Here is a 27,962-nt window from a genome sequence, read left to right as displayed (position 1 = left end):
GGAGTCTCCACAGGAGCACAGAGAGGTGGAGGTGGAGGTGGTGGTGGTGGGGGCGGGGGGGGTGTTAGGTGGTACTCTGGGCCCAGACAGAGTACCTGTCCTGTTGCATCACATGAAACTCACACCCCAACAACAACAAAAAAAACAAAATCAACACAAGGAAGAGGAAAAAGAAAAAAACAGCAAGCATGGATGTGTGTTATACTACAGGGAGTGCTTAATAAAACAATTATTCTTAAAGTATTTCATGAAACTTCTTTAGCCTACCATGAACTACATTTTCATGAAGCTCATTATTCCCCTGCCAACATCCAAAAACTACTGATGCTTCCGTCTCTGCCGTGTGCAGATGTTCGGCCGGTAGGGAGGGAGGATGCTACAGAGAGGCCAGGAGAAAAGGAGCCGTGAATATCTAATGAAGAGAGCAGGTCAACAAGCCGGGGGCAAAACTCCACACGGTGTATGAGAGCGAGCAGCAGAAACATGGATATCAAAGACTAATCAATGTGAATGAGTGCTGAGCAGTAGTACTTCACTGGGTTTAATCACAGTATTCAGACAAACTGCCAGAGACCAAAAAGCCAGCGAGAAAAGGAATTGGGGATTTCAGTAAAAAGATACTTTTAATGACCTGCTTGGTAGGAGAAAACACACACACACACACACACCCCTAATATTTCTCAGAGGCTGAAACACAACTGACACAAGGCCAAACAAAACAGGAAAAAACCAACAAGACAAACAAAACATTTGATGGTACATTGTTCTTGTTAAAAGATGAAGCCGCACTTTTTTTCCTGTGTGAGGGAAGTAATGCAGGACTGCACTGCTGAATACCACCCAAGGCCAACGGTGCGGTAGAAATATACACAGGTACATACATATAAAAGTTAGCCCGGTCCAAACATTTCTGCCAATTTAAACCCACATTTTTTAAATTTGTTTGCACACACTTTTGCACGCGTTTCTGAAGGTGTCATATTTGTGCTTGTATATGCAAGTATGTGTAGAAAGCTCTGCGTGAATGTCTTCTGACGTGACGACGTGCACCTCCACTGCATAACCACATGCTTTTCATATCCAACACAGGGGAGTTTCAGGGATTAATAAAAAGAAAGGATGGCTGGGGGAAGAGTGGAGAAGGGGTGAGATAGAAATAAACGGAGAGCGAGACGGACCAAGTGGAGAAATACACAATAACGGACGGTAGATATGAGGATGAGAGAGGAGGATAGAAGAGGGCGGGGGCGGTGAATGTGAAAACCATCTCTGTATACTGTACAACGCACTAATGGGCTTAAGGGTGCCAGCAGACAAGCCATGACTGAATGACTGAATGGGACTGGGATGTGATGTGGGTGGGGTTCATCTGAAATGTTTTCTATCCCATCACTTCCTATTTTTAGGCGAGGGCCAGTTGCCTCTTTTCTCCCCACGGTTGCCACCTCCGTTGCCAGGACCACCGGAGCCGCCACCGCCTGGCGGACCACGTGGGCCTCTGCCTCCTCCCCCCCCTCCAGCGTTGACCCGCCGGTTCTGTCGCTCCATCCCGGGACGCTGACTGGAGAAGCTTCTTTTGTTAGCAGAGGGCTCTTTGCCGGTCATCTCACGATCAACCATACCTCCACCACCGCCCCCTCCTCCCCTTCCCACGTGGTGGTGTTGGTGGTGGTGGTGGTGGTGTTGAGAAGGATATGACTTCCCTCCTCCTCCTCCTCCTCCTCCTCCACCACTGCCTCCTCCTCCACTGCCGCCGCCTCCTCCTCCACTGCCTCCTCCTCCTCCTCCTCCACCTCCCTCCCGATCTTTGAACTCTGTGAAGTCGCTGCTCTCGGAGGCGGTCTCCCACTCCTCGTTGGCCTGGTCAGAGTTCTGGTTGGTGAAGTCTGGAGACTTTGCCCCGTGGCTGTGGGGGTGCTGAGTGTGGGTTGGACCACTGTTTCCTTGGTTGTAGTGATGATGGTGGTGGTTTGAATTGCTGAGATGCCCACCACTGCTGTTATTGTTGGTTGTTAGTGTGGCGTTGTGGTTATTATTTTGGGCATTTCCTGTCATGGGAGCAGAGGGGGGGGCTCCGTTACTGTCCTGGACTGAATTCATGGCAGGAGACGAAGATCTTCCTCCTCCAATGACACCTCCTCCGCCGTTGATTCGAGCTGCGTTCTCTCGCTCCTTCAGTCTACGGAAGCGGGGCGGTTTGTCCTGCTGATGCTGGGAACGGCCATGACGGCGACGCCTTGGGGGTCGCTCAAACCCAGCAGGAGGGAACCCACGGTTGTTGGGAAGAGGGAGCGCATTCTGGCCTCCAGAGTTTGACACAGGATTGGTTGATGCTTGTTGAGGTACTACTCCTCCATTTTCAGTGGAACTCAGAGTCACAGGAGTAGTAGCAGGTATAGATGGCTGAGGGGGGTTGGTGCCCTGATTCTGAGTTGGATTTCCATCTGCTACCTTGTCCTTCTTTTCTCCTGCGTTTCCTCCCCTTCCAAAGTCTTTTGGTCCAGAGGTTGGTGGCGGACCTTGCTGTTTACGGTTTGAAGTTGACGATCTGGAAGAACCCCCATGCGAAGCTGAGTTGGGTCCAACTCTGTGTCCCCCAGCAGTTCCTCCCATATTGCCACTACCCCTGTAAATATTCCCACCACCACCTCCACCACCACCTCTGCCCCTTCTTGAGGGCACTCCTCTGGGTGTGAAGACACGGGCCTGGGAACCTCTGGGTGGTACAGACGAGTTGTTTCCGCTGCCTGCGGTGTTGGCATTACTGGAGCCATTTTTTGTGTTGGGCTTCTGGCCTTCCTCTTTGTCCGAGTGGCCGGGGTCACTCGCAGCACTCTCACTGCCAGTTTCTGATCCCCTCTCCCTTCTCCTTTTGGGAATTTCTTCATACTCGGAACCCTCGCTGCGAGTCTCACTTCGATTTCTGGCCCTGGCAGGGTTATGCTGAGACCGATCCTGACCATGTCTGCCACCAGCTCCCTCGACTTTAGATTCCTGGACATGGCCACTACCAACTGATGAGCGGTAGTCTCTTCCACTCCTGCCTCCCATTCTACCTCGACTGCCTCCAGCGGGTCCTGTGCTTGCTGTGTAGGTACCTCGATAACCACGACCACGCCCATAAAACTCTCCCCCACGTCCTCGACTGGCTCTGCTGCCTTTGGGGGGCACCCCGTGGTGATGCAGGGCGCTGCCTCCTCTTTCAAAGGACCGATCTCTGTCCCTCCTCGAGGAGGACCCTGTGAATCCTGATCCTGTAATATCCACATCTTTGGGTCCTCTACCTCCACCTGAAGATCGGTCTTTCCCTCCATTTCTGGGTTTGCCTGTTTGGGCTTGTTCATCTTTAGATGGGGCTGATGCATTCTGGGCAACAGATGAGGCCTCTTGCTTCATGGAAGTGGGTTGGCTACCATCTTGATCTTTATCTTTTCCAAAGCCGGGGTTTGTCTTGTCTCCTCCATCAACAACTCCCTCTTTCTTCAATTCCTTCAAGACTGGTTTCTTAATTGGACCGGCTCTCTTGTTGGGGTTCCCTCCTCCAGTCTGGTTAGAGGGCTTGTGATCTGACGGAGTGTTTGAGGAGTCCTCTCCTCCGCGCGAGTTGTTCCCGCCTCCTGCATTGTTGGCCCTCCTGCCATGAGAGGATCCTCCGCCAATGTTGCTGCCAGGCCGTGGGCCCCACTGGGTCTCCGTCTTGTGTTCTCGCCCTCCTCTTTGGTTTGATCTGGGATGGGGATGCTGCTGTTGTGGTGGCTGATTATGACTGCCGTGTTGAGATGAAGGTGGGCTAGTAGTAACGGAAGAATGGGGAGCATAGGCCGGGGCGGTCTTCTCCTGCTTCCCATGGCTGCTACTGCCAGAATTGCTGCTGTTTCCTCTTTCACTGTGACCATGGGCAATGCCTGCCTCACTATCCCTCTGTGGTGGGTGATGATGCAGGGCCACTTTGACACTTCCATCCTCCCTAGCAGAAGAAGAGGAGGAGGAAGAAGAGCAGGATGAGGAGAGGGAAGGAAGAGGGGGAGTAGAGTCAGTTTTCTTTGTGGGGGCCTCAGCAACCCTGTCCCGGTTGCTCTCAGCCTTGTGTGTGTGATGAGAGAAGTGAGGTTGCTGAGGGTGGTGGTGGTGGTGATGAGAGTTGTTCTCAACAGGAGGGAGGTCTGCACGACCATTACGGTCATAATGTGGATGTGGGGCTCCCCATATCTGGCCTTGCTGAGACCCTCGCGGTGGCCCTTCGTCTTGGTGGGTGAAGCCATGAGGCTTGTTTCCCCTGTCACCCGCCCTCTGCTGGTGTTGGTGTGGAGGCATCCTTCCACCCTGGTCAGGGAAGTTGCTGTAGTTGCCACGTCCACTTATGTAGTGATGAGGGTGGTGGCTGCTACCTTGGGTGCCAACTTGACTTCCAACAGGAGGAGGGGTTTGATTGGATGTCCCAGATGTGGAACTAGGCTGCTGGATGGGTCCTAATCCAGCTTCTCGCATGCGATGTGGAGGAGTGTCACTCCTAACAAAGAAAATTTAAAGTTAATCAGTTAGACAATGAAAGAGCCAAGACGGTTCTAAATTATACAGCAAATGAATTTCATAGGGATGGAGAGAGGTAGTGTATTAATAGATAATGTAGCTTACAGAAAAGAAACAGGAAAGAAGAGAAGGCAGAATGTAGAGCTAAACATTTGGAAAGCATTTTCTGACTTAAGTGTATCTACCTGGGCCCTTTGGCCACATCGTCATCCTCCATCGCCTGCTTCTGTCTCAGAGGGGATGTTAGCCCACGGTTCTCCCCACTGCCAGGAAACCCTTCCGGCCCCCAGGCCAGCTTGGGATCCATAGGGGGGGTCCCACGATGAGGATGCCCTGGATGCTGCTGTTGCCTGTCAAAGGGGTCTGAACCAGAACCCCCTGAATCAGATCGCTCACGTCCCATCAAACCTGTGACAGTGAAAGGCTTGCGATCAAAAAGTCTAATCAGATATTAACAGATCATAGATGCTGTTGACTGGAATCCAACATTTAATTAGCATAAACTATAACGGCAGGTGATGTATCATTGTCTAATGCTTTAATCAATCCCACGGACTCACCTGATGGATGCATGCCAGCTGAATAGTAGTCCATTGGAGGAGGGCGACCCTGCATCATGCGGGGGTCCATGTACGGCATCATCATCCAGCGAGGGTCAAAATTCATTGGCAGGGGTGGAGGTCTCACCATGTTGCCAGGCTGATACAGTGGTCCGCCTTGCTTAGGTCCTGGCCCTGGCTGTGGTGTTGAAACTGGTGAGGGACCCTGAGGTGCCTGGGGCTGGGGGGACAGCTGGCTTTGTGAAGCCTGGCTGTGCTGCTGCTGCTGCCACTGCTGCTGCTGCTTCAGGAGTTGCTCCTTCAAAGAAAAGCGTCAAAAAACATCCAATGTATTGAAATAGTAGTAGTGGCATACAAAGAGCAAAACTATTGCAGAAAACATCAATTCAAGTAAGAGTGAAATATGATTGCACACACATGTACAAGTCCTAACCTGTTGTTGCCGCTGAAATCGAGGAGGAAGTGACTTCTGGTACTTAGAGTATCCCTGACCAGGAGGACCTCCGGCTGGACGACCTGCTCCCCCTCCGACATTCTCGATCTTTACCGGGTCGACTCCTCTCTCACCTCCACTACTACCTCGGATGTGGGCACTGCCCATGGTCTCTTCTTTGCTCTCTCCTTGTAAAGGTACTTCGTGAGCGGGCTGCTGTGGCTGTGGCAGTGGCTGTGGCAGTGGCTGTGGCTGTGAAACAGCAGGCTGTGGACACTGCTGGGCCTCTGAACCAAAACCAAATAAAACAAACATTTCAGTGTTGAATCAGCACGTTTAATGAAAAGGTAAAATTTTAATTTGATGCTGGATAAATGTTTGTGACCGTGGCACAGAGCACAACTAACCAGCACTGGAGTCATAGCTGCTGTTGCTGCTGGCTCGCTGTCGTTCACCCACTGCAGGACCAGACACCGGCTGAACAGCCAACACTGGCGGCTCCTCTGGGTCAACACAGGGGGAGGAGGGCTGGCTGATATTTGGGGACGAAGCTGACACAGATGGACTGGGGCTGCCTGCTGTAACAGCTGTAGAGTTTCCATCAAGGCTGGGAGTTTTACTGCTGCTACCCCCGACTGTGTTGCTGCCTTGCTGCTGCTGTTGCTGCTTCTCATCAAGCCTCTTCAGCTTCTCAGCGCAGGCTGCTCGCCTCTCCTCTTCCATTCGACGTTCTTCCTCTTCACGGCGGCGACGGGCTCGTTCGACAGCTGCAGAGATCTCAGAAGAAGACTGCTTCCTGCGCTGACGCCATGTTTCATCCTCATCGTCTCCCTGGGCCCCGTGGACCAGTAGTCCTGGCTGAGTGGGAGGTGTAGGGCCTCCTGCTGCTGCCGCTGGATGCTGGACAGGGGAAGATTTCCCTGGGCCAAGGGGGGCTCCTTGGTTATGGGGCCGGTCCTGAACAGTTAGAACATAAATGTGGATTAATTACATGCCTTTAAACAGCTTAGGGACACCATTATGGCGAATAAGGCTTGAAGAATGAAAGAAACACCTGCAATTAAACGCAAGAGGAGAAAGGCAAACACAAAACTAAAGATGGCTGCGCTGTAGGACCTGGTGGTGGCGGATGGAGTAATGGTAGCAATGAGTTTTCTATGAGGCCCTATCTGGATGTCTACCTGTCGGTAAAAGGAGTAGGGACCTTGTCCGAGGTGAGGCCCAGGTGGGGGGGAGGGCTGCTCCCGGTGACCACCCAATCCAGGCCTGCGCCCCTGTATACAGGCAGACACAGTTAGCCATGGTCGACCACAATAATCTACACTGACAGACACACTCTTGGCATAACAGTATGCAAATGTTACCCTCTGTTGCAAATTTGGACTTTTTTTTTTTTTTTTTTTTTTTTTTAAGTTTTAGTACACGTTCACAAGACAACCTTCAAGTAAAAACGCCATCATTTCTTTTTTTCAGAAAAGTTTAGTGTTTAAATGATAACATTTTGAAAACGATGACTGTACAAACTAAGACACCAGAAACAGTGGAAATACTGTAGTATGCATGTCCCACCACTAATGGGTGCTTGTGTTTTTGTATAACTACTAACTTCCATGCACACATAACAGTATAATGCAAACATTCAAATGCTTTATAACACTTTTCTTTTCTTCATCATATAGCAGTGTTTTCTCGAGGAATTTTTCAGCAGTTGGGGCAGGCTCTCCAGGGGTGGATTGGGGCACTCATATTGAGATATTTAACTGGAACTGTTTAATTTAGTACTTGAGGCATTTGGGCGGCAAGCAGTGCTGGTCAAATATTTTTTGTTGTTATTACTATACAATCATAAAATAAAATCAAGTAAATATCAAAAATGAAAGTAAATTGAGCAATAAACATAGGTTGCGGTGGGGGGGGCTTTATAATGCATTCTGGACTACTAAATATTACTTTGTGACATGTGATAAATTGTAGAACCAGTTGATATTGAAGGAACCAAACACCAAATGTTATGGAAGAAAGATACATAATTAAAATCGCATAACTGAACCAATATAAAGATTTATACTATACACAGACACACACAATGTATACAAAATAAATACTAAAGAAAATTTTACTTCAGGGGCCACATAGAGTCCGGTTTCCTCTCGACATTAAGGTGTGTAACAGTTACAACCTCTCCATGCACTACGATTTGTCTGCTCAGTCCGCAGGGTGTCTGCTTTTATTGGGTCCCCTCATCCAAGGTTCTACTAAACACATATTTTAGACGGCTTTGAATAAACCGCCCACTGTTCTTTCGGCTATTTAAAAAAAAAAAATTTGACCGTCCAAATGACAACTGGACAGCTCACTGCCTAAAATTGTGCACCGAAAAGGATCTGCTGTACATAAAATGGCTTGAGCAGCCAAAACGCTGCCTTGTGTTCAGTCTCTTTCACCACACGAACCCCACCCCATTATCGGTGCACCTGTTCACGAGTACCCGACCCAGTGCAAGACTCTGATGTGGTCCGCCACTCCAAAATGAATGTTAACACTGTATATGTCCAATCAGTATCTGTATGAAGGGAATGTGTCACCACATATGACCCAGACGATGTTGAAGTTAGGAAAAAAGCACTGTTGACAATACCTGTGCAGAACCATTCACTACAACCGTAGTGTGCATGTTTGGTACCACTACCCAGGGCTTCAGAAAAGTTGAGGTTCCCCTGATTACACGGACAAAGAGAAAAAGCCTCTCGAAACTCTGGAAGCTTCCGTCAGCGACTTTGAATACTGTTGTGGTGTAAATGATGAGCCAAAATCACAACAAAAGTTTGCCGTTTTCACTTGAAAACGTTGTCATGTAAACAGGACCTTAGTACAAACGTCACAGAGAATCTCTGCTGGCGAACAGCACTCTACCTGGAAGTTGGGTGGTGGTCCCTGCCCAGCCCAGCCACTGCCTCCCCCCTCCTGGGGGCCATTGTCAGCATTGGCAGGAGGGGTCCGGCGGCTGTCTCCACCGCTGTCCGTGGCTCGAGAGACAGAGGTTGATGTAGGTGCATCTTGAGACCTCTGTTGCTCACTGGAATCACAATCCCACAAAACAGCTAGTGAGATTTTCGGCCAAAAATAGCAATATATTTTAGGCTATTACACACTGAATGAGCTCTTTCACATACTGGGAGTCATCTGTGGTCTCGGTTCCCTCTTCTTCTCCCTCTTCATCTCCTTCATCATCGCTGAACTTCAACTTGGCAGAATAATCAATCTCCTCATGAGCCCCTGTTTAGGAATAATTACATTGCAGAACACTTCATAACTATAGGTTTACAGGACATGAATTCAGCACTCTTTAACATCGAATACACAAATGCAAATGTACTTTTCTCTATAGGCCACAACATAAATGATAGATTTTTTTCTATAAGTGATTAGTCATCGACTGTTGTTAAATCTCTGTAATCAAGGTCAATTCGAATATAATTTTCATAATCTTATATTTGAGTGCAACTTACTTCAATACTATTGACGTCACTATAATAAATCCACAATGCTGATTAAATTGAACTCAAGGCTAAGTAATTTTTTCAAGTGATCAAAAAAAGAAAAAACTGAGAGGAATAGAATGTTTTTCAAATTATTTCATAACTTAGGCTAAATAAAATCGCCCTAGTCACACTGTAGACACAGGCTGCTCTGGTTCGAGTAAAAATCAAAACAAACATGACGTCTGAGTAAGGTTGCAGGATTTACCAGAAAAGAAACTTACAAAAACAGTTTGGGTGGTAAAATCACGTGCCCTATTAGTTACTTTTCATTACTACTTAATGTGAACTCAAACAAATGTCTTCATGTGATTTTTGAGTTACCTGCCCAGCCCTCGTCTCCATCGTGATCCAGCTCATCGAGCTCCTTCAGGTCATCCTGCTTCAGGATAGAAGGTCGCTTCACCACTTCTCCACCAGCATCACGTGGGCCGCCCTGTGGCCTGTCAGGACCTCGAGAGAATCTGGGAAAATGGACACGGTTATTTGTAAGGAAGTTTAAAAAAAAAAGAAGAAATTATAGAAAAAAACTATGCACATTAAAAAAAAACATGGCTCAAAAAGAGGAACATAATAGTCACACTGTTGTACAAGAGGAGCGAGTTCAATAATATCATGCTTGAATCTACATGGATCTGTACCTTGGAACTGGCCCTTCCCCAGGTGGCGGGTACCTGAAAGGCCCCTGAGGGCCATAAGGGGCTGGGAAGGGCAGGTAGGGAGGATACATCTAGGGTGGAAAATTTTACAGTTTAGATAACAACTCCTTTTACAGTTGAGAGAAGAAAAAAAAAAAAAGAGTGAATAACAAAAGAAAACTTACGAATGGAGGCATGATCCCTCGATATTGGGGAAACCCAGGCCCCACAGGAGGCTGGGGAAGAGGCAAGACAGGGCTCCCTGCAGGAGGGTTCCTAGGTGGCCCATGAGCCTGGGAGTTTGGAGGAGGGACCCCCGCTGCCCCATCCATTACCAGAGCTCCACCAGCGCCACCCTCTGCTGCCCCCTCCCCGCCCAGGGTGGGTGCCAGAGCTCGGCCCCCACCGTCCCGCCAACTTGTGACGTCTGAATAAAGTAACCACATCAGGAGAACAAAGGGTTAGTACACCTCAACTGATTGAGTTGTCATTGAAGGTTTAGAGGGCGTCACTCACTCTGGGGGCGGAGGCTTGGTCCGGGCCCATACCACTGATCTGCAGTGCCCTGTTCTCTGCCAGCTTTGTCCTGGTCGCCAGCCGCCTGCAGGGTGGGAAATTCCTCGCGAGAGAATGGCGACGGTAGGTTTGATCCCTTTCCACCTGCGTAAAAGGGAAACCAGGGGAGTGGCTCAATAATGGTTGTAATCACATTCAAGGACAGGTATAAGAATATGAAAAGGCTTTACCATCCCCTTGTATTCCATGTGTAACACTGGCCTGTGCCCAGGACCTTGCCCCTACGGCCTGGGTTGAAGCTGGGGCCAGAGTCTGAAGAGACAACACAAACAAACAATAACACGTGTCAACAAGAGCTCTGTGAAGCCTTTATTAACTTAACTAAATTTTATTAATACCTCTGAAGCTGGCGGGGTTCTCGGGCGGGTCGGTGCAGGTATCTGAGAAGCCACAGGCTGCTGCGATTCCGGCTGCGGTGCCGACGATGCATCGGTACTGAGAAGAGCAAAGAAATCCATTAACATGTCAGACTGGGCCAAACCCCAGAGTAACAATTTAAGTGTATCTTTGAAAAAAGAAACAAAAAAGTTGGATTTAGGCTTCAAACCTCTTTGGGTCTGCTTGTTCCGGTTTGCTTGCCCATCCTGTGCCGTCTTTGGGAATGAGCGAGACGTTGGGATCGTTGCCTTTGTTCTCTGCCTTCAGACTGGGCAGGTTGGCAGGGGGTGGCATACGCCGTGCGGAGGCAACTTTACCAAGAGACTGCAGGCCATGGCGGGGGGGAACTGATATGGGGAAGAGAAAGGAGGTCATTAGCACAGATATACCACCGACACCTGACACCAGCAAAATCTACTGGGTGTAAAACAGTCCGATGAAAAGACAGTTTGTGCTGCGTTGCATGAGCAATTGGGATGCAGCGAGGATACCAACTTAATAGTTTTGTCTGGTGAATATGAATATAAAAACAACACTTCTTGGCATCATCAAGAGCCTTGAGTGAGCCAACACAGTTCATGGGGAAATATCAAGATATTGATATTTACAAAATATAAACCACTAGCTTGTTTCCTTGAAGCATAGGGAAACCACAGCAGTGCATAGCTTAACTATGCAGGAGGGGAAATTTGGAGTTTGGCAATGGGGACAGCTGCTTAGATGTAGTGGGGAGCTTCTGAATAAAACATAAACTGGGGACTCGGCACAGAAAAGTCAAACCGCGTCCACAAGTAAGCCTCTGTCTCAGGTCAGGCTCAGCTGACACGTCAAGCACCAGGAGCCATTCAGCCCCCAGCCCCTGTTTTCATCAACTCATACTTGTGAAGCTGCCTAACTGGAAAGGCTTTTATTTTCCTAGCGACAGGTGTAAAGACCTGTCAATAATAATATGTGCATCCCTGAGAAATATTACCATTATCAGACAGGGATTTCCTGTATTGGAAATTGGCAGCAGAGCTTTTAGGGAGATGGCAGTCTAATGCATGGTAACCGCAGCACTTGGTGGAAGAAGATGGCACAGCACAGCAATTTTAAACACTAAACAAATGGATGAATAAAGCAGTGACCAAGCAGATTCATTCCTCTGGGTCACATCTGATTAATTACACGTATTGCCGTATATCTTTCCTGACAACTTTTAAGGATCTGAACAAGTTATACAGAGTGTTCTGAAAACATGCCTGACACAGAACACACGTTATGACGGTGTACATGAAACAATAATACTCACCAACAGGCTTTTGTGTTTCAAGGCTCTTTCCTTTGTATGTATCAAACAGGTTGAGAGACGCATACTTGGATTTGCCTTCCTTCCCCTTTGCAGTTTGCCCAGAGCGCTCTGACATTGCGCTGTCCGCTCATTGAGTATGGTGAGCCCTGAGACTGGGGAGAAAGAGAAAGGGAGACATTTGACACCAGGTTTACTCAGAGAGTGAAACCGTCTATTGTCAGAGCACAACACAACAGGACCACTGACTGCAGCATTGATTCATCTGCACTGCATCTGGTATCATTAAGAAATTGTCCAGTAACCTGCAACTTAAGAACATCTTTTACCCAAAGGACGAATATACAACAAAACAAAGACATTCAACGCAATATAACCAATATCTCAAATCATACATTACATAGGTCAACACCGGTGAGGGGTGGGGGGACCCTAGAAGCAGAATTTATTGATTAAAGTTGAGAAGATGCTGTGTTTTATCCTTGTTTTTTCTCTTTGCACCAACTCTTGTGTCAGCAAGAGAGGAAAAGTGCTGAGCACAGTTTTATGAGACGTAAAGCCTTTGTTCTTTTTCCTCACAAAACTGATATTCCTCCATTTAAACCAATAGGAAACATACTTCACAGTCTTTAAATTATTCTTTTACATTTTTACCCCAGAAAAAAAAAGACATACATCACTATATATATATATCAGTGTGTCAAGTGTCAATTAAATCTCCTGTTTAAGAACTTCATAATTACATTTTGCACATCAAGTGTTGAGCTGATTTCACCTGATATTAGGCTGGTAAGTGAACATATTTTGCTCATCATAGGACAGGACTCCACTTCCAGCCCAATTATATTGAAAATCACTATACACTCAACCGGTCAGTGAACAATATGGACTGAGCAGAGAAGAAGCTAAGAGGTTAGACCAGATATTTATTATTTTATTGCATGCACAGCATATAGCAGAGTACATTTTAGAGTACAAAAAAGAGTGCAAAAAGTGAATGTTTGTTCTACAACAATAGTGCAGAATAAATGCAACCAAAGTGAAGAGATTTGCAGAAATAAAAAAATATTCCCAGTAAATGAGACCTATCCTGGGAATCTTATGCTCATCATTATACCCGCATTGTTTAAAAGGTTTCCGCTGCTGCACTGCCCAAATCACACAGTCCAACAATATGCAATCAAAACTCATTGTGGTGTTTTTTTTACCATCACAGCCATTGATTGAGCTCCAGTATTACACCATCTTTTAAGTAGCTCTTAACTTTCTTGAAATATCATTGCGAACCTAGCAAGCAATTTAATACTCAGAATCATCCACATAATGTATGGCTTTCATGATGTATGAAAGCAATTCAATGTGAGTGCGGTGCTCATCTCAGGAAACATTGTACAAAGGAAAAAGCCCAACCGTGGTTTCTATGGTAACACGGTATAAATGATATTCATCCTTGCCTTGAGACAAAGTTGGGCTCCATAGCAACTGTCGGGCCTTTAGCTTGAACTCGTTATACTGCAAATCAGTAAAACACATGGTGCTGACATCTGTCCAATTCAGCATGAATTGGCTACATCAGTCAGTTTAAACTGCCCCATCAACACCCCAATAAACACAATTACCACCAACAGATGATTATTTTGATAGTTTGACTACAAGTAAGATAAGCCAGTGAGTTCACTTGCCTCAAATTAAGTTAAGTTCTATAAAAAGGTGAGCCAATCCAAATGGTTTATGATCTGAGCAATTTCAGAGCCAAAGAAAGACTTGGAGTTCTTTGTTTCATTGTTCTGCAGCATAATTACTCCAGCAGGTTCAGCAGCTTCAATGTAGACTTTTGAGATGCAATTTAAGATTTATGCAATGTTCATTTTTTCACAAGTCACACACACAACAAATTATCATTTCACTGCACATTGTACTAAGTACATGATCTGCACTGAAACAAGTTTTTATAGGATAGAAGAATAACAATACCAGCACAATTTATATGAAGGGAGCTTTAACAACAATAGAGACTTGAACTACAGATTTACTTATATATGTGTTTTGTTTTGGCATAATAGTGCTTTGTAGTTAATACAAATAACAGCAAGGCAAGATGTAGTGTTATTTCACAGAATTATTCTCACTTCAAAGTCAAGTCTGTGTTTGGCCTATCAAAATAACACAACAAAGTTAACTACAGGTTATGTACCGAGTATAAACCCAGAGTCCCTGTTAAATGTTTGATTCATTAACGGGTGTACTGATGGAATAAACAACAGCCGTGTTTACTATGTTTGTTCAATATAACAAATTCCAGCAGGGACCAAAACAGGGCAGAAATACAACTGACAGATTATTTAATGGACACACAAAGAACCAACTCACAGCCTGTAGATATCAAATGTAAAAATGAGAAAGAATCACTGATCACCGAAACATGCCAAAATTGGACTACAAAGATAATACAACACTAAAACTACACTGAGAATTGGTCAAGCACAAAAAGAAATCTACTCTATACACCAAAAGAGGACTGCATGGTGTTATCCATCTACAAAAGGAGAGAACAATGTGTTAACAGAGAAACAAGCACACATGGGCATCAGCACAACCACCCTGACACACGAAGTAACAACCCCGTGACAGATCTGTGTGGTTCACACCCAGACAATAGTCTCCTTAAAATCTTTTCATGAAAAAGGCCAATGTGCTGCTAACACTGTGCCATTAAAGCCCTTAAAGGGCACAACGTGTGGACTCATTCACTCCTCTGCACCATTAGTTACAACGACAGAAGCCCTGAAGAGCAGCGGCACTGCACCGAGCCTCGGTGCCCAGATGAGATTAGGAAATTAGGTCGTGGGATGGCTGGTCAGCTACATGTTGTCCGGGGATTAACTGGAGCCAGCAGCTCCACAACTGCAGCAACGTTCACCACAAAGGGCCCTGTCAGGCTAAATGCTAACCATGTGTACTGATCGAACTGATCCGAGAGGAAAATACATCGATGGTTACGACATTCACCACCACAGTCGGGGGTCTGGATCGTCTAGATCGCGAATTAGTGGAGCGGAGGCGTTAAAATATTCAGTATGCTGCTAAAAGGCGTTAGCATGCTAACAGGGCCTCGGTGTTCTCGTTGGGAGGGGGACTGCGTTCATGTTTCATAATGCCTTTCCAACAACCGGCTCTACCGTCACCGTGTCGCTCTTTTACTCTGCCCGGGTAAGACTCGCCGCCGCAGCGCAGCTTGGACAAACCGGGCTGTTTGTGTCCAACTGTCAGGGGGAGCAGGCGAGGCAGAAAAAGTGGCTTTTATTAGGAGAACAAAACAAAATGGCGGTGGATACGGGCCTTGTACTTACTATATTCACACAAACCCACCGAGCATTTCAGCGAAAAACACACTCGCAGCTATTTCTGAAAGAAACAGGCAACGTGAAAAGTAGATATAAGTGAGGTGAAACGCAGCGGCAGCACGAAGCGGCGATTTTAAGCAACTACTACGTTTGACGCTGAAGTTAGCTTCCAGTTGGTAGCTCGGGAAGTTAAGGGGACGGGGATGAGGCGAAAGTGGCTGTGCAGTCATGGCCTCAGATCACCGGGGTTCACCCCTCTAACCACACCACAATCCGCCTCTTCTACTGCGTGAAACCCACATTCAGCATGAAATCAACAGTAAACATGCAGAATAGGAACATAAGACCAAAAAACTATCATGTTACTACATCTGTTAGTCTGGCTGAATGTACCAGAGAGGGTCCAGAAACAACACAGATACAACTCATGATTATAAATGTTAAAGATGTTCATATACATCCACTTAACTCAGCACCATATCGGGTTTACATCAATTCCTCCCAGACATGTCAGAAAGAAAAACAAATGAATTTATAGTAATTTGAATTAATCTATATATAAATGCAAATTTACACACTCACGCATAGACATACATGGAAAACAGATTTGACTTCTATAATGCTTCTCCACCAATTGGGCAGTCCCTAAAGTGCTTTACACTGTTCATCACATTCACACACAAGCACATCAATGGAGCCTGCGGCCATGCAAGGCGCTCCATCCACTGGGAGCAATTTGGGTTCAGTGTCATGATCGAGGACTCTCCAACGTGTGTGTAATCGAACCTGCAACCATTGAAAGACAACCACGATGCCGACCGAGCCACAGCGTCCACAATACTTAGAAAAACACATCTATATATACATATATAAACCCATTGTAAATATTCTGTATCAATAATGTTTAATGGAAATACACAAACACAGAAATATACTAGAACTGGAACTCGGTAGAGCACAGACTTTTGCCAACACCACATTTGTTTGCAAAACTGAGTTATCATCGCAGGCATGACAACCGTTAGCTCATATCGATGTGAACTAGGGAGATCAGGTCCCTACATCACTGTGTGAAACTGGTCACTATGGAAACGGCTCAGCTACCATGTTAAGGAAAGGCTTTCTATAAGATGTATTAGTGTTACATCTAGAAACTTTCAAAGGAAGTTGATGGTGATAAGATGAAAGGAGATGAATGGGACTTTTTTTTTTTTTTTTTTGCAGTTTCACAGTTTTAGAGGATTTATTCAGCATTTTTCTTAGCTGTTAACGTCTCAAACATCTAAGCAGTTGGTCCTTAAATGATGACAAATTATCCCTGAAAGTTTTATGCCATTTGGGTGAGTGGTTTTTGTAAAAAGTTGGTAAAATACACACATACCAATAAATAAATAAATACATGCAGACGAAAAAATAACTTTCTCGGCCAACTTTAATTGGTGAAGGTAATCATCTATATCCAAGTATACACACACCTATGTACATACACACTAACACATGTCTAATTAAACTTGTCTGAAGAGGGATAGGAGGAAGTAAAACTTATCTAATTCTACCCCTCCCCTTCTCTGAAGAGTCCTAATTATTTTAACCCAACAAATTGAGAAAAGTTGAAAGATTCATTGGAAAATGTTTTCAAAATAGACTAAAAACCATTTTTAGAGTATTTTGAACGACTGGTTTATTGATGATTCTTTAACTCTGATAGCGTTAATCAAAAACATATCAGTAACATGACTGCAAAAGCATTCCCGACATCTGGGGGAGATAATATATATATATATAAAATCCCAGTGAATTGAACCAGAGACTGTATGTAAATGAGAATGAACCCCTCTGGAAAAACACCCAGGAAGTCTACGTGGGCTACGTGCCAAAACACCACTCAGGTGTCTCTATGAGCATCTTTCCAAAGGATTTCCAGACCTTGAAAAGTGGGTTTGGATTGGATAAAGTATGTTACAAGCAACTTATTCCAATAAATAGATGCTATAGTAAAACAATCTGTGATGTAAAAACGACATCCTCCTTAAATTTCTTCTCATCCGCGGAAGCTGCTAATGTGAGGCCGACTTCGGTGCATTTAGCAATCATGACACCGTTGTGGCTAACGCTAATCGTTTAGCCTCACGGTGTTTTCACTCTGGTTACGCTCGATATCTAACATTTCAGCGAATATCAAGCGCCAAGTCTACATGCTGCTTCGCGGAGAAGCAAACAAAGCCACAGAAATCGCATAAATGTGACCAATACGAGCTGATCGGAGCCACGCTAAGCTAAGAAGCTAGGGAACCCGCGACCGTTAGCTAGCAACAACAATCGAGACGCTTTTCCTCTCAGAAAATAACGACTTGTCCACCGCAGAAAACACAGAAAAAACCCTTTCGAACGAGCCGTGTTCCGTGTCCGGACGGAACCGTGACCGTTTCAGCTCGGAATCACGCGACTGGCCTGCGTTTTAAGTAGAATCCCGGTGTATTTTGCAGGCACTGACCTGGTCTTGTCCCGACTTGTCTCGAGGTTGAATCGCTGAATGAGGTTGGCTGAGCTGCCGCCGAGCTTTCTGCACGAGCCAGCGGGGCTAAACGCGGGGCTCCGCGGCGTTATCCCGCATAGTCTCACTCACACACACACACACAACCCGGGAGATTAACAAGGGATTCGACTTACGTGCACTCCCGTTTCTTTTTTTTTTCTTTCCAAAAATAAGGAAAAAGGGGAGGGGGGAAAAAATAAAACAGTCGATACTGGGACTCGAACCGTGTCCTGAAGAGCCGTCAGCGGCTGCTGGGAAATGTCGTGAGATGGGAGCCGTTTGGGATTTTACTGAAGCACAAAACCGGCGACTAATGGATAGGGAATAAAACAAATAAAAAAAAAAACGGTTTTGAAGTAGTTTATTCATAACAAATACACACACTGTGTGTGACATTACACGCTTGTATTTCCCTAAATATATAGACCCGTCAAGATTATTATTTACAGGCACATTATAGGGAGAAAATCCGAATGAAAATACCTTTTTTTTTCAAGAATGTAGATTTAAATATAGTTGAGAAAATTTACAACGTCTCCTCATCCATTATCGCAAATCGCAGTCGTGGAGCACACATGTACTTTCATTCAATTAAATAATTTCACTGCTTTATATCCACATTTGTGTGCCCAAAAACTGTAATTGCTTTGACTGAGGATTGTGCTTTGAATGTAGATATTTAATCCAGATAAATCAAATGATAAGTCTGATATTGCCAATGCAACAGAATGTGGTTAAAACTGTGTTGTTTTGTTTTTTTAATTCTGTCTAATTGATATTTTAACTTCTGTATTCGTTTCTGTGGAGCAACACTATGCAGAATTACCCTCCAAAATAAGTCATTTCTATTCTATAAAAGTAACTAATATTTGGAGTAGTTTTGACAAATTGAACATTGTACCTGGAGGGACTACAAAGTAAAAACACACAGTACTCTTCTCAAAAACTACTTAATGTGTTACTTTTTAACTGCATTTAATTGCATTGCCAATAGCCGTCACTGGATTCAGTTTACCATTACGTTCAAAGCAGTTTGACAGAAAAGACACATTAACTGGAAGTTTCCCAGTGAAAGAATGCAGAAGAAAAGAAGCATCCAGATCTGGAGGGATTTTAACCAAGGTCTCATGTTTCAGCTAGTTTCCTTCTCTAGGGTGATACTTTCAGTATCCATGCTTGGATTCATCCTCCGCATCACTTTACCAAACTAACAAACCGGGGAAAGACTTAATGTGAGGCGTTCGTGCGAACCACTACACCTCCGTGATGCCTGGATGGTTCAGAAACATCATCTCATGAGAAATGCAGTTTTCCTCTTAGAATTCAACAGAAAGAGACTCTCCAGTCAAACACATTATTGCTCAGTTTATTTGTTTCTTTTGATTTGCTTGACAGATGATTGAAGATTCAGTTTCACATCTGCAATGATCCCTTATTTTTATGACTGTGTCATGAGATGTTATGTAAAATGTTGGTTTCACAACAAAGAGCCCATACTTCACTGAATTTGAAAACAGTTATGGCAGATAATCAATCCAAACATTGGGCAATTCAAGGTAAAAAAAAAACAACAACAACCAAAAAAAAAAATTCCCTCTTACAACAGAAATGTCATTTATAAAGATAAAAAGGCGGAATGAAATTAAAATGACATCTGTGCATAGATTATTTCATAACTCTGCTTTAATTCTAAGGCTTCCCTTCAGCTAATTCACAATCATGTGGGACGATTAACAATCTCACAGCCTCTTTTATGACTTTATTTTAAATTCAGTCCCTGTACACGAGGGTGACACAGCTCGTGATGTGGTGTGCAGACATTAAAATAATTTACAGAGATGGTGAAGATCCTGAATCCAACATGTAAAAACAAAAAAACAAAAACAAGGCCACCTCATGGCATCTCCTTTCTCACTCACATCCAAAAACACACATGCATCCAAATAAAAACTGTTGTTTTTTCCAAAACCACGTTCAGCTGCAGCATCATAACAGTATTATTTTCACACATTCTGTTTTTCCGTCGGCATAAATCAGCATGAATTTGTAGCACACCTGCGTCTTCACAAAAGGCAGAAAAAAAAACAATTACAATGAAATAAAGAATAAAAACACAAAACCTCCGTGATAATTACAAGCACAGACTTGTGCACGATTTTAAAGTAGGCCACTTCAGAATAAAATGAGATTACCGCAGTAAACAGTGCATCTGTCAGCTCATTACTGAAAGATGATTTATGCCAGAGGTGCTTAAAATCTGTCATTTAGTCTGTCGTCATGTTAAAACCTAAAAAAACAATATTCACATATCAGTACAACAGCTGGAAACGTGTGTATTTTTTCAGTGAAAAGGCATTTTCTGTTCATCTTTTCCAATTTCTCTTGTTTTCTGATGAGGAATCGGACAGAATGAGCAGTTATTTGGCAAAGACTGAGTGTTTTGCTGAAAAAACTCTTCAGTTTATCTCAGTGTGCTGCACATTCATGACTCAACTGTAAAATCCTTGAAAATCATCAAATTAGTTCTAATAGTCTTTCTTTTTTTTTTTTTTCTTCCTGAGAAAGTCGTTGGCGTCAACAGCCTTGCCTAGTTTTCCCTTCATGGTTTGAATCTGAGAGACAAATTAAGGATCAAATCAAAAACATAAACACACTAAAGTAAAGGGAATTTATTCGTCCTGGTTTTCCTGCTTACCTCTCACTCACTCCTTCCCACCGTACAGGTGGATCTTGGCAAAAGAGATGGTCTCGAAATACTCCTTGTGGCCCTTTTCGTAGAGGATGAAGATGTACCTCCGGTCCTCTGCGGAGCCGCTGTTCAGCGACGTGATGCACGAGTAGGCGCTCGGTCCCGCCCAAATCTGAAGCGCCTTGTTCTCCCAAGATTTGCCGTCTGTGAGCGACCACCGCAGCGTCAGGTTCACTCCTGTGGGGGATAGAGAAAGTCAAGTTTCCACAACTCGGGGGACATTTCCAGGTCATTCCAACCCGCTGTGTTCCACAATAATGCGACTGTTGTGTCTCTGAAGGGTCGTCCTGACCTCCCAGTCTTTGTGGAGATTTTGCGAAAATGAGCCGGGCCCATCTCTGGATTCAAGCCGTCTTCTCGGGCTTCACCAAATTAAATACAGCTTTGCCTTCTATGTCGCTCTATTCTCAAAGTCAGCCCCGCAGGCATAAACCACTCAGATGAACACGCGCCCATCCCTCGGCTACGGTGATGTCACAGACAGACATCTGACCCGGGACAGAAGGACCCGTTGCAGTGATTTTAAGTGAAGAACAAAAAGAGACTTTGGGAATGTTCACGTCTACGTTTGCTGGTTAAACAATCAACATCAGCAGGAAACGTCAGAATGATCAGCGTCACACTGGAACTACAACCAAACTCAAGACCACAACCGCTTTTCTTCTCCCCTTCTGTTTCGTGTTTGTTTGTTTGTTTGTTTGTTTGTTTGTTTTTCCTGTGCAGAAACGCCACAAGAACATCTCAGCTGTTGGTAAGCTTCATTCATCGATTGTGCCAGTGGCGTATCAGGGCGACGTACAGGATGCCGTCTTCTGACAGCCCCTAAGCGTCTGCATTGGTCGTGGTTGTTTGTGTTTGGCTGGCGTCGCAGGTCCTGGTTGGCTGGAGACGAGGCGTCATCGGGCTGCGAGACGCAGCGAGCCACTTCCTGTTCTCTGTAACCTCGCTGGCATCATCTTGAGCTTGGAGAGTTTATCTTTGGTTTCTAAGTAATCCGAGTTGATGGTGTTCCAGTCACGTCTAATATATTCGCCTTGTCTTTAGCTTTTGAAATTCATCCATCTCCTTTACTGCTTTATCCAACTCAGGATCAACGGAGCTGGAGCCGATCGGTCGTAGTGACCTCCCGAGAAGTTTTGGTTCACGTCGAGCGTTTGAGGTCATAACCAAGATTAAGATTAATGTCACACACTGAACTTACAGATACATCTCACACACTCACACACACACACACAACAGGCCACTCAAAGTTCCTGCTGCGTCAGCGGCTTTCTCACTGTGGTTCTCGCTGGAGGGGTTTGTGAAGTAGAGCACTCCCTCTTTCTGCAGAGCGCCAGCCGCCACCACGGGATCCACCAGCGCGTAGTCGAAGTACAGGTAGTCCACGGGCAGGGTCAGGCCTCCGTCGAAGCTGCGCACCACGATGCGACACCGGCAGTGGTACGTGTTCTGGTTCCGCACGTTGATGACGATGCTGCCGTCCAACATTTCCAGCGGCTGCAGAGGCGACATCACAAGGTGACGTCCACCGACTGATATTTAACTGCTTAACGCGACGAAGACGAAATGTGGATCAAACTGCCAGTTTGATATAAAAGACGAATCCTCAGACTACTTTAAGAAACATTTCAAGATGTACTTCTATGTCCATTAATCTGCTTTCTAGTTTTATCAATAATTTCAGTTATTAATCATCATTTCTATTGATTTGCTTTAATAGTGACTTTTCAATTCACCATTCACTTTCGTTTTTTTTTAATAGTATCTTCTACTATAATCTTCATTTTTATTGCACGAATGTGTAAATGTTGGGTTTTAAATGACTTTTTTATATTTATTTATTACAGGTTTGGCTTCAAGGTGTGTATGAGCGGTGAAATATAAATTAAGCTCTTCTTATTCATTATTATCAATGTTGTAATATATCTAAAGTGAATAACATAATCACATTCAGGAATGTTTGATTAAAGTTTAATCTGCCTTTGCTATTTTAATGTCAGATAATCTGTGCACAGAGAAAATTGCACGATTTGAAATATCTCAATCAAAACCCAGACTCAGGAGAGCCAACAGACTGCCTGCTCTGAGGTTTTCAAAATAAGATCTGCACATGTCCATAAATACATAAAATGAAAGAAAGAAAAGCTCGGAACTGTTGATCTTAAAAAATTTAAAAAATCTTTTAACCAAATCATCATTGCCCTGTGCAGATTTAGCATTTATTTGCAGCTTCGTTTCTTATTTTCTTATCATCTTGACTCTAAACTATAAAAGATTAAAAGCTCCCTCCCGCCACAGAAGAATGAATACACTTGATTAAAAAAAAACAAAAAGCACAGATCAAACCACAAACTGTGGACATGGAAGCAGCATTTCTGTCAGATCTTTTCACAAAGATAAACAAAAGTCTCATCTCAAATAATGATTATCAGTAGACCGAGTCTCCAGGAACACTGCTTAAGTTTAGGATTTTGATCCTCTCTTCTTACTTAGTTTTTAAAGGTTTTGTTAATGAAGCGAACACTCAGACGCTCACGTGCCTCGAATTGTCTTAAGCTTGAAGTCCTCCTCCTACCCAGTGAAGCCGATATATAAACGGCAGCCATTGTTTGGCGCAACGTGACGGAATGTGACCGTGAAGTAGCAGCAAACCCACCTGACACTCATCAGGGTTGAAGTCCAGCGCTTTCTTCTTTTGGTTGTAGGGGATGCTTTTCAGCGCCGCACCGTTGTACCAGTTGCGTCCGTGGTCGTCGCTCAAGATGCAGAAAACGCCGTCGCCCTCGATCGTCCCGTGGCCGCAAACTATCAGCCTCCCCTTTCCTGGTTCAAGTTGCTTCTGTAGTGCAGAAAAGACAAATGCACATGTAATCCACACAGAAAAGAGGACAACCACAGTGTTTTAGGGGGGATATTTCTGTAATAAAATGAAAGATGGAAATAGAATAAATTGAATAAAATGATAATAAAGAGCTCTTTTCTAGTATAAATTGGAGGAGGAGATAAAGACGCTGAGTTGGTTTGCATTTGACCTCAGGTTTAAACCAGGGACGATTGATAGAGGATTTGAGCAATGGGCAAACAAAGGAATCACAGCAATACGCACCATAATGGAACGGGGGAAGCTGCAGGGTTTTGAGAGACTCAAGGGAAAATTTGGACTAAAGGAAAATGAACGCTATCGATATCTACAACTAAAACACTATTTCGAGAAGGAGATTAAGATTGACAGAGATAATGGAATAGTGGAGATATTCCAGAAAGCTTATGAAGGGAAAAAGTGTAGAGTGATCTCAGCTTTATACCAAAACCTGGTGTCGAATAGGGACGATTCCTCTCTATATATTAAAGAAAAATGGGAAAGAGAGCTAAATGAACAAATAACAGAAGAGGAATGGTTTGTTATGTGTAAATCACAGTGCACGGCCACGAGCTCCAGGGTTTGGCGGGAATTTAGCTGGAAAAATATTGTTAGATTTTTCATAACTCCAAAAATAAGGACAAAAGTGGTGTCGGCACAACAGCCATGTTGGAGATTGTGCCGACACGTTGATGCAGATCACACACACGTATTTTGGTCCTGTCACAAATTACAGGTGTACTGGGAACAAATATGGCAGAGTTTACAAAAAGTAATAGGATATCAGTTCCCCAAAACTTGTAAGATGCTGTATTTGGGAAACGTAACTCATGTGATACAAAGAGAAGACGTATATCTGTTTAAGATATTACTAACAGCAAGCAAGTAAGTGATTACCAGATTGTGGTACAAAGTGGAGCCGCCGACCCGGGAGCGGTGGTTACGTGTTGTTGAGGAAATATTTGTAATGGAGAGACTCACTCACAATCTAAGATTACAGGAGTCTCAATTTGAAGAAAAGTGGGAAAAATGGACTGACTTCAGGAGGACAGAAGAGGACACCGCCGCCACTGGACAATAGAGACTTTGGTTGATGAAAGATGGATAGATTTTGTATATTTGTTTTGCCCTGACACTGTAACTGTGAAAACTGAAAAAATTTCAATAAAAATTAAGTTTAAAAAAAAAAAAAAAAGAGCTCTTTTCTATAATCGTGTTTGATTTTTTTTTTTTTTATAAAAAGGCAGTAAAATAGGGTTCAAAAGTAAAAATACTACTAAAACACAAACATCTCAGGAAATCCATCCATTGAATTATATTTTCATTAATAGTTCCTGATCTGGTGAAATCCCACAGATGGTTCAATTCTAAAAAAAAAAAAAAAAAGAAAAGACATAATGGCGGATCACGGCTGATGCAGACAAACTGGGATAAGCAGGTCATTTGCACAATTAGAGTTTCCCCTTCATTATATAACGAGAACGGCACTCGGTACTTTCGTTGGCAAAATACATGAATACAAATAAATACATGCGGCCAAAAACAAACTTCTCAGCCCAACTTTGGTTGGACCCCATCAGCCTGAATGAGTGTATTTAAACGCGCTCCTCCAACAAGTCCTAAAGTAAAGGTTTGCGCGTCATAATTTTTAAACAGCATTTTGCAATAAAAAAAAATGCTTCATGTTAGTAGAGACAGAAAATACCATAACGAAACTCAGAAGCAGGTTCAACAGGAAGAACGCAGAGGTTTATACATAAAAGCGACTACACCTCTCTGTAACTCAGACATTAGTAGCATCATAACTAATAATAATAATAATAATACATTTTATTTGTATTGCACTTTACATTTGGTAACCAAATCCCAAAGTGCTACAGTAAAAGCATATTTCTCTCTCTCTTGTACCTGGATGCCGAATCCCGGCCCGGGGCAGAAGTTCTTGACTCCGAGCTGCACAGAAAGGTTTCTGGGCGCGCTCCAGCTGAGGCCGTCGTCGCTGCTCTCCACCATCATGGTGCTGGCCGGACTGCACTGGTACTCGTGGAAGCAGATGGTGTAGATGAGGATGACCGAGCCCACCTCCTCGTCCACCACCACGGAGCCCAGGTTCAGGCCGTCCCGCTGGGTACCGTCGTCCACGATGAAGCTGGTCGGGGACCAGGTGGCTCCTGGAGGGGCAACAGAGGAGGAGGAACTCACAAAACCTGATACACAATTGAACCAGGTGACCCTTTTTCTTCCCGTCCTGTCCCGGATGAGAGCTTTGGATGTCCGAGGGGACGACGCGCTGAGCGGAGCAGGAAGAAACAGAGCAGGGCAGCGGTGAAGGAGCAGTTTTCCGTGGCTGGCGGGAGTTTAGATCTTCCTGGAGGCTCGTTAAATCTCAATAAAACACAAAGTCACATCAGTTTATTCAGTTTTGGATGCAAATAAACTGAGAGGTCATACAGCAATCACAGAAACTTTAATAATGTGCTCTCCTGTTTGGACTAAAACAAGAATTTAACACATGTTCAAGATCAAATTGTGCTCCATGTGGCCCCAGAAGTATAATCAGTGTAACACCATATTTAAATATAAACTGTTAAGCACCCCGGTGTGTCTGTGTAACATTACTGGAACGTAAAGAAAAACCACAACATTACTGAGCCAACAGGTGTTTATATTCCATCGTCTTCATTCTAAAAAACAATCAGTCTTCAAAACAATAAGAATTAGTCTTAAAAACTAAACGTGAGCCTTGTAAGAGAGGGAAGTTGTTCTGGTTTATATAAATAATGAGTGAGTTGGTTTGTGATTTTAATAAAGACACAGAAGTAGCTCAATAAATGCCCCATAAAGGGTAAAAAGTGCAGGGTGCATGTAAAAAATATTTCCTGAAATTACAGCTGAAAGTCTCCATTCCAAAATTCAAAACCACAATCGATGCTGAACGTTCTGCCACATATGTGTATTGACCCGACGCGATATTGTGTTTATTTCATGAATGTGTGCAGGAAGTGCGTCTGTGGTCCTGCCTTTGTCGGTGGATCTCCGTAGTGCGATGACCTTTGCCCCGACATCGCTGTACGATGCCTTCCTGCCCTCTGCGAAGGCCAGCAGACTTCCTCCGGGGGTGAAGGTGAGCAGTGGGATCCGGTAGGTGTTCACCTGGCCCTGGGCTCCGCTCACCCACAGCAGCTGCTCCTCGTACACCAGGGGGTCGATCTGCCACAGGCAGGGACAGCAGATAGGATATAAGACGGGCTGACTGAAGTGGGGGAGGGAGGGAGGGAGGGAGGTCGATCCGAGAAAACCAAACTGGTTTGGGAAGGACCAGAGTGCAGCAGGAGTCAGGTTACAGTCAGGTGATTCTCCTCCTGCACAGGTAACTACTGTCACAGCAAACTGGACTACAAAACCACACACACACACACAAGCAAAACACACCTTCCTGTAAAGCTGATCTACGTTACACTGCTTAGAATTACTGACCGGGATGATTGAAGAGTGATAAAGCGGCAGAAATCTTTACATTATTACAAAAATCAAGAGTGTAAAAACTCGCTGAGCTGCAGCAGGTCAGAACACCCGAGACACGTGATCGCTTCTTATAAAGACACATGAAGAGTTTGTCACCGGTAACGGGCTCCAGACACACACGGCGGGACTCAGCACGGCGGACAGCAGCGAGCAGAGCGCAGCCACCCGCACTCCGGTTCCCATGTTCGAGCCTGGAAGGTTCCGCTTCGCTCCTGGGGCGAGGAAGTCTTCAAGAAGAGAGAAGGAGAATATATGAAAACACGGAAACGCTCCCCTCAGCTCGTCCACATCATGAAGCAGAAGTCATATGATCGTCTGAGGCGGTCACGTGACCGGCGTCTGCTCCCGAAAGCTTATTACTTTAAATATAATCAAACTTTTGAGTTCTAGACATGTCAAAGCATATACAAAATAGAGATAGAAACAAAAAGAATTTTCGGGAGGAATTATTTTGAATCTATCTATCTATCTATCTATCTATCTATCTATCTATCTATCTACAGATTGTAAATTATAAAACTATATTTTAAGAACATTCTATATTTTATATAGTTTATAGGAATAAACCACGATCTCTTCATTTTTAAAATCAATTCTAGGAAGAATCATGGAAATAACAAAAAATCCCATAATTCTGTATTTTCTCACTTTTCTCCTTTCTATTTAATTGTAGATACCATTCACTTCATTATTTCTTACTTCATGCTCTATTTTGATTGTATTTGCAGTTTACTGATTTACACTATAACAACTTTATTTAAACTTAATAACGTTTATTGGTTCACGGAAGGCCAGTATATATTTTGAACATGATTGTACATCATCTTATGTTATATTAATTTCCATCTAGGTGGTCTACATCCTTTTTTTTTACATTATAATATCTTTATTATATCACATATATGATGTATAGATATTTGTTAAAATCTACAAGTAATAAAAGCATGTTTGTGAAATAATATTAACTATAAATTTTCTTAGAATCTAAATCTTTTACTATTTGGCA

At 44.1% G+C, this 27,962-nt stretch overlaps 2 protein-coding genes across 6 annotated transcripts; both read right to left on the bottom strand.

Moving 5' to 3' along the window:
• Positions 1 to 23: 23 nt before the first annotated feature.
• On the bottom strand, positions 24 to 17,906 carry prrc2a (proline-rich coiled-coil 2A). 2 transcript variants are annotated; one of them, XM_080485027.1, is made up of 17 exons: positions 17,781 to 17,906; positions 11,946 to 12,097; positions 10,824 to 11,001; positions 10,615 to 10,711; positions 10,447 to 10,528; positions 10,217 to 10,360; positions 9,886 to 10,127; positions 9,704 to 9,792; positions 9,387 to 9,526; positions 8,697 to 8,799; positions 8,437 to 8,599; positions 6,705 to 6,797; positions 5,931 to 6,480; positions 5,524 to 5,810; positions 5,091 to 5,388; positions 4,716 to 4,938; positions 24 to 4,510 (listed from the first exon to the last, which is right to left on the bottom strand). In XM_080485027.1, the coding sequence occupies exons 2-17, from the start codon at positions 12,058 to 12,060 to the stop codon at positions 1,390 to 1,392; spliced, it is 5,925 nt and encodes a 1,974-aa protein (XP_080341153.1). In that variant the 5' UTR covers positions 12,061 to 12,097; positions 17,781 to 17,906; the 3' UTR covers positions 24 to 1,389. The 2 variants fall into 2 exon arrangements, with proteins under 2 accessions (XP_080341153.1, XP_080341154.1); XM_080485028.1 differs by lacking the exon at positions 6,705 to 6,797.
• A 1,262-nt stretch (positions 17,907 to 19,168) lies between these two features.
• neu1 (neuraminidase 1) lies at positions 19,169 to 27,273 on the bottom strand. Of its 4 annotated transcripts, none has more exons than XM_080484423.1 (7): positions 27,053 to 27,259; positions 26,452 to 26,641; positions 25,340 to 25,602; positions 23,228 to 23,410; positions 21,849 to 22,068; positions 20,518 to 20,748; positions 19,169 to 20,109 (listed from the first exon to the last, which is right to left on the bottom strand). In XM_080484423.1, exons 1-6 carry the CDS (start codon positions 27,137 to 27,139, stop codon positions 20,525 to 20,527), a joined length of 1,167 nt encoding a protein of 388 aa, XP_080340549.1. In that variant the 5' UTR covers positions 27,140 to 27,259; the 3' UTR covers positions 19,169 to 20,109; positions 20,518 to 20,524. The 4 variants fall into 4 exon arrangements, with proteins under 4 accessions (XP_080340549.1, XP_080340548.1, XP_080340550.1 ...); XM_080484422.1 differs by having other exon boundaries at positions 19,170 to 20,211; XM_080484424.1 differs by having other exon boundaries at positions 19,175 to 19,883.
• Between the last annotated feature and the right edge of the window lie 689 nt (positions 27,274 to 27,962).

Source organism: Lipophrys pholis (genome assembly GCF_963383615.2).
Source record: "Lipophrys pholis genome assembly, chromosome: 17".
NCBI classification, from domain to species: Eukaryota; Metazoa; Chordata; class Actinopteri; order Blenniiformes; family Blenniidae; genus Lipophrys; species Lipophrys pholis.
This window is presented reverse-complemented; position numbering and strand designations above follow the sequence as displayed.

Bases quoted from the DNA above. Each gene is read 5' to 3' on its own strand.
- prrc2a (XM_080485027.1), bottom strand. From the start codon at position 12,060: ATGTCAGAGCGCTCTGGGCAAACTGCAAAGGGGAAGGAAGGCAAATCC. The intron at 10,361-10,446 runs GTAAAGCCTTTT...CCTTTTACGCAG, and splicing joins ACATGGAATACAAGGGGATG to GTGGAAAGGGATCAAACCTA. The intron at 4,939-5,090 runs GTGAGTCCGTGG...TCACTGTCACAG, and splicing joins AGCTGGCATGCATCCATCAG to GTTTGATGGGACGTGAGCGA.
- neu1 (XM_080484421.1), bottom strand. From the start codon at position 27,139: ATGGGAACCGGAGTGCGGGTGGCTGCGCTCTGCTCGCTGCTGTCCGCC. The intron at 26,642-27,052 runs GTGACAAACTCT...TGCCTGTGGCAG, and splicing joins GTGTCTGGAGCCCGTTACCG to ATCGACCCCCTGGTGTACGA. The intron at 20,749-21,848 runs GTGAGAAAGCCG...TATCCCCCACAG, and splicing joins CCCCTCCAGCGAGAACCACA to GAGTGAACCTGACGCTGCGG.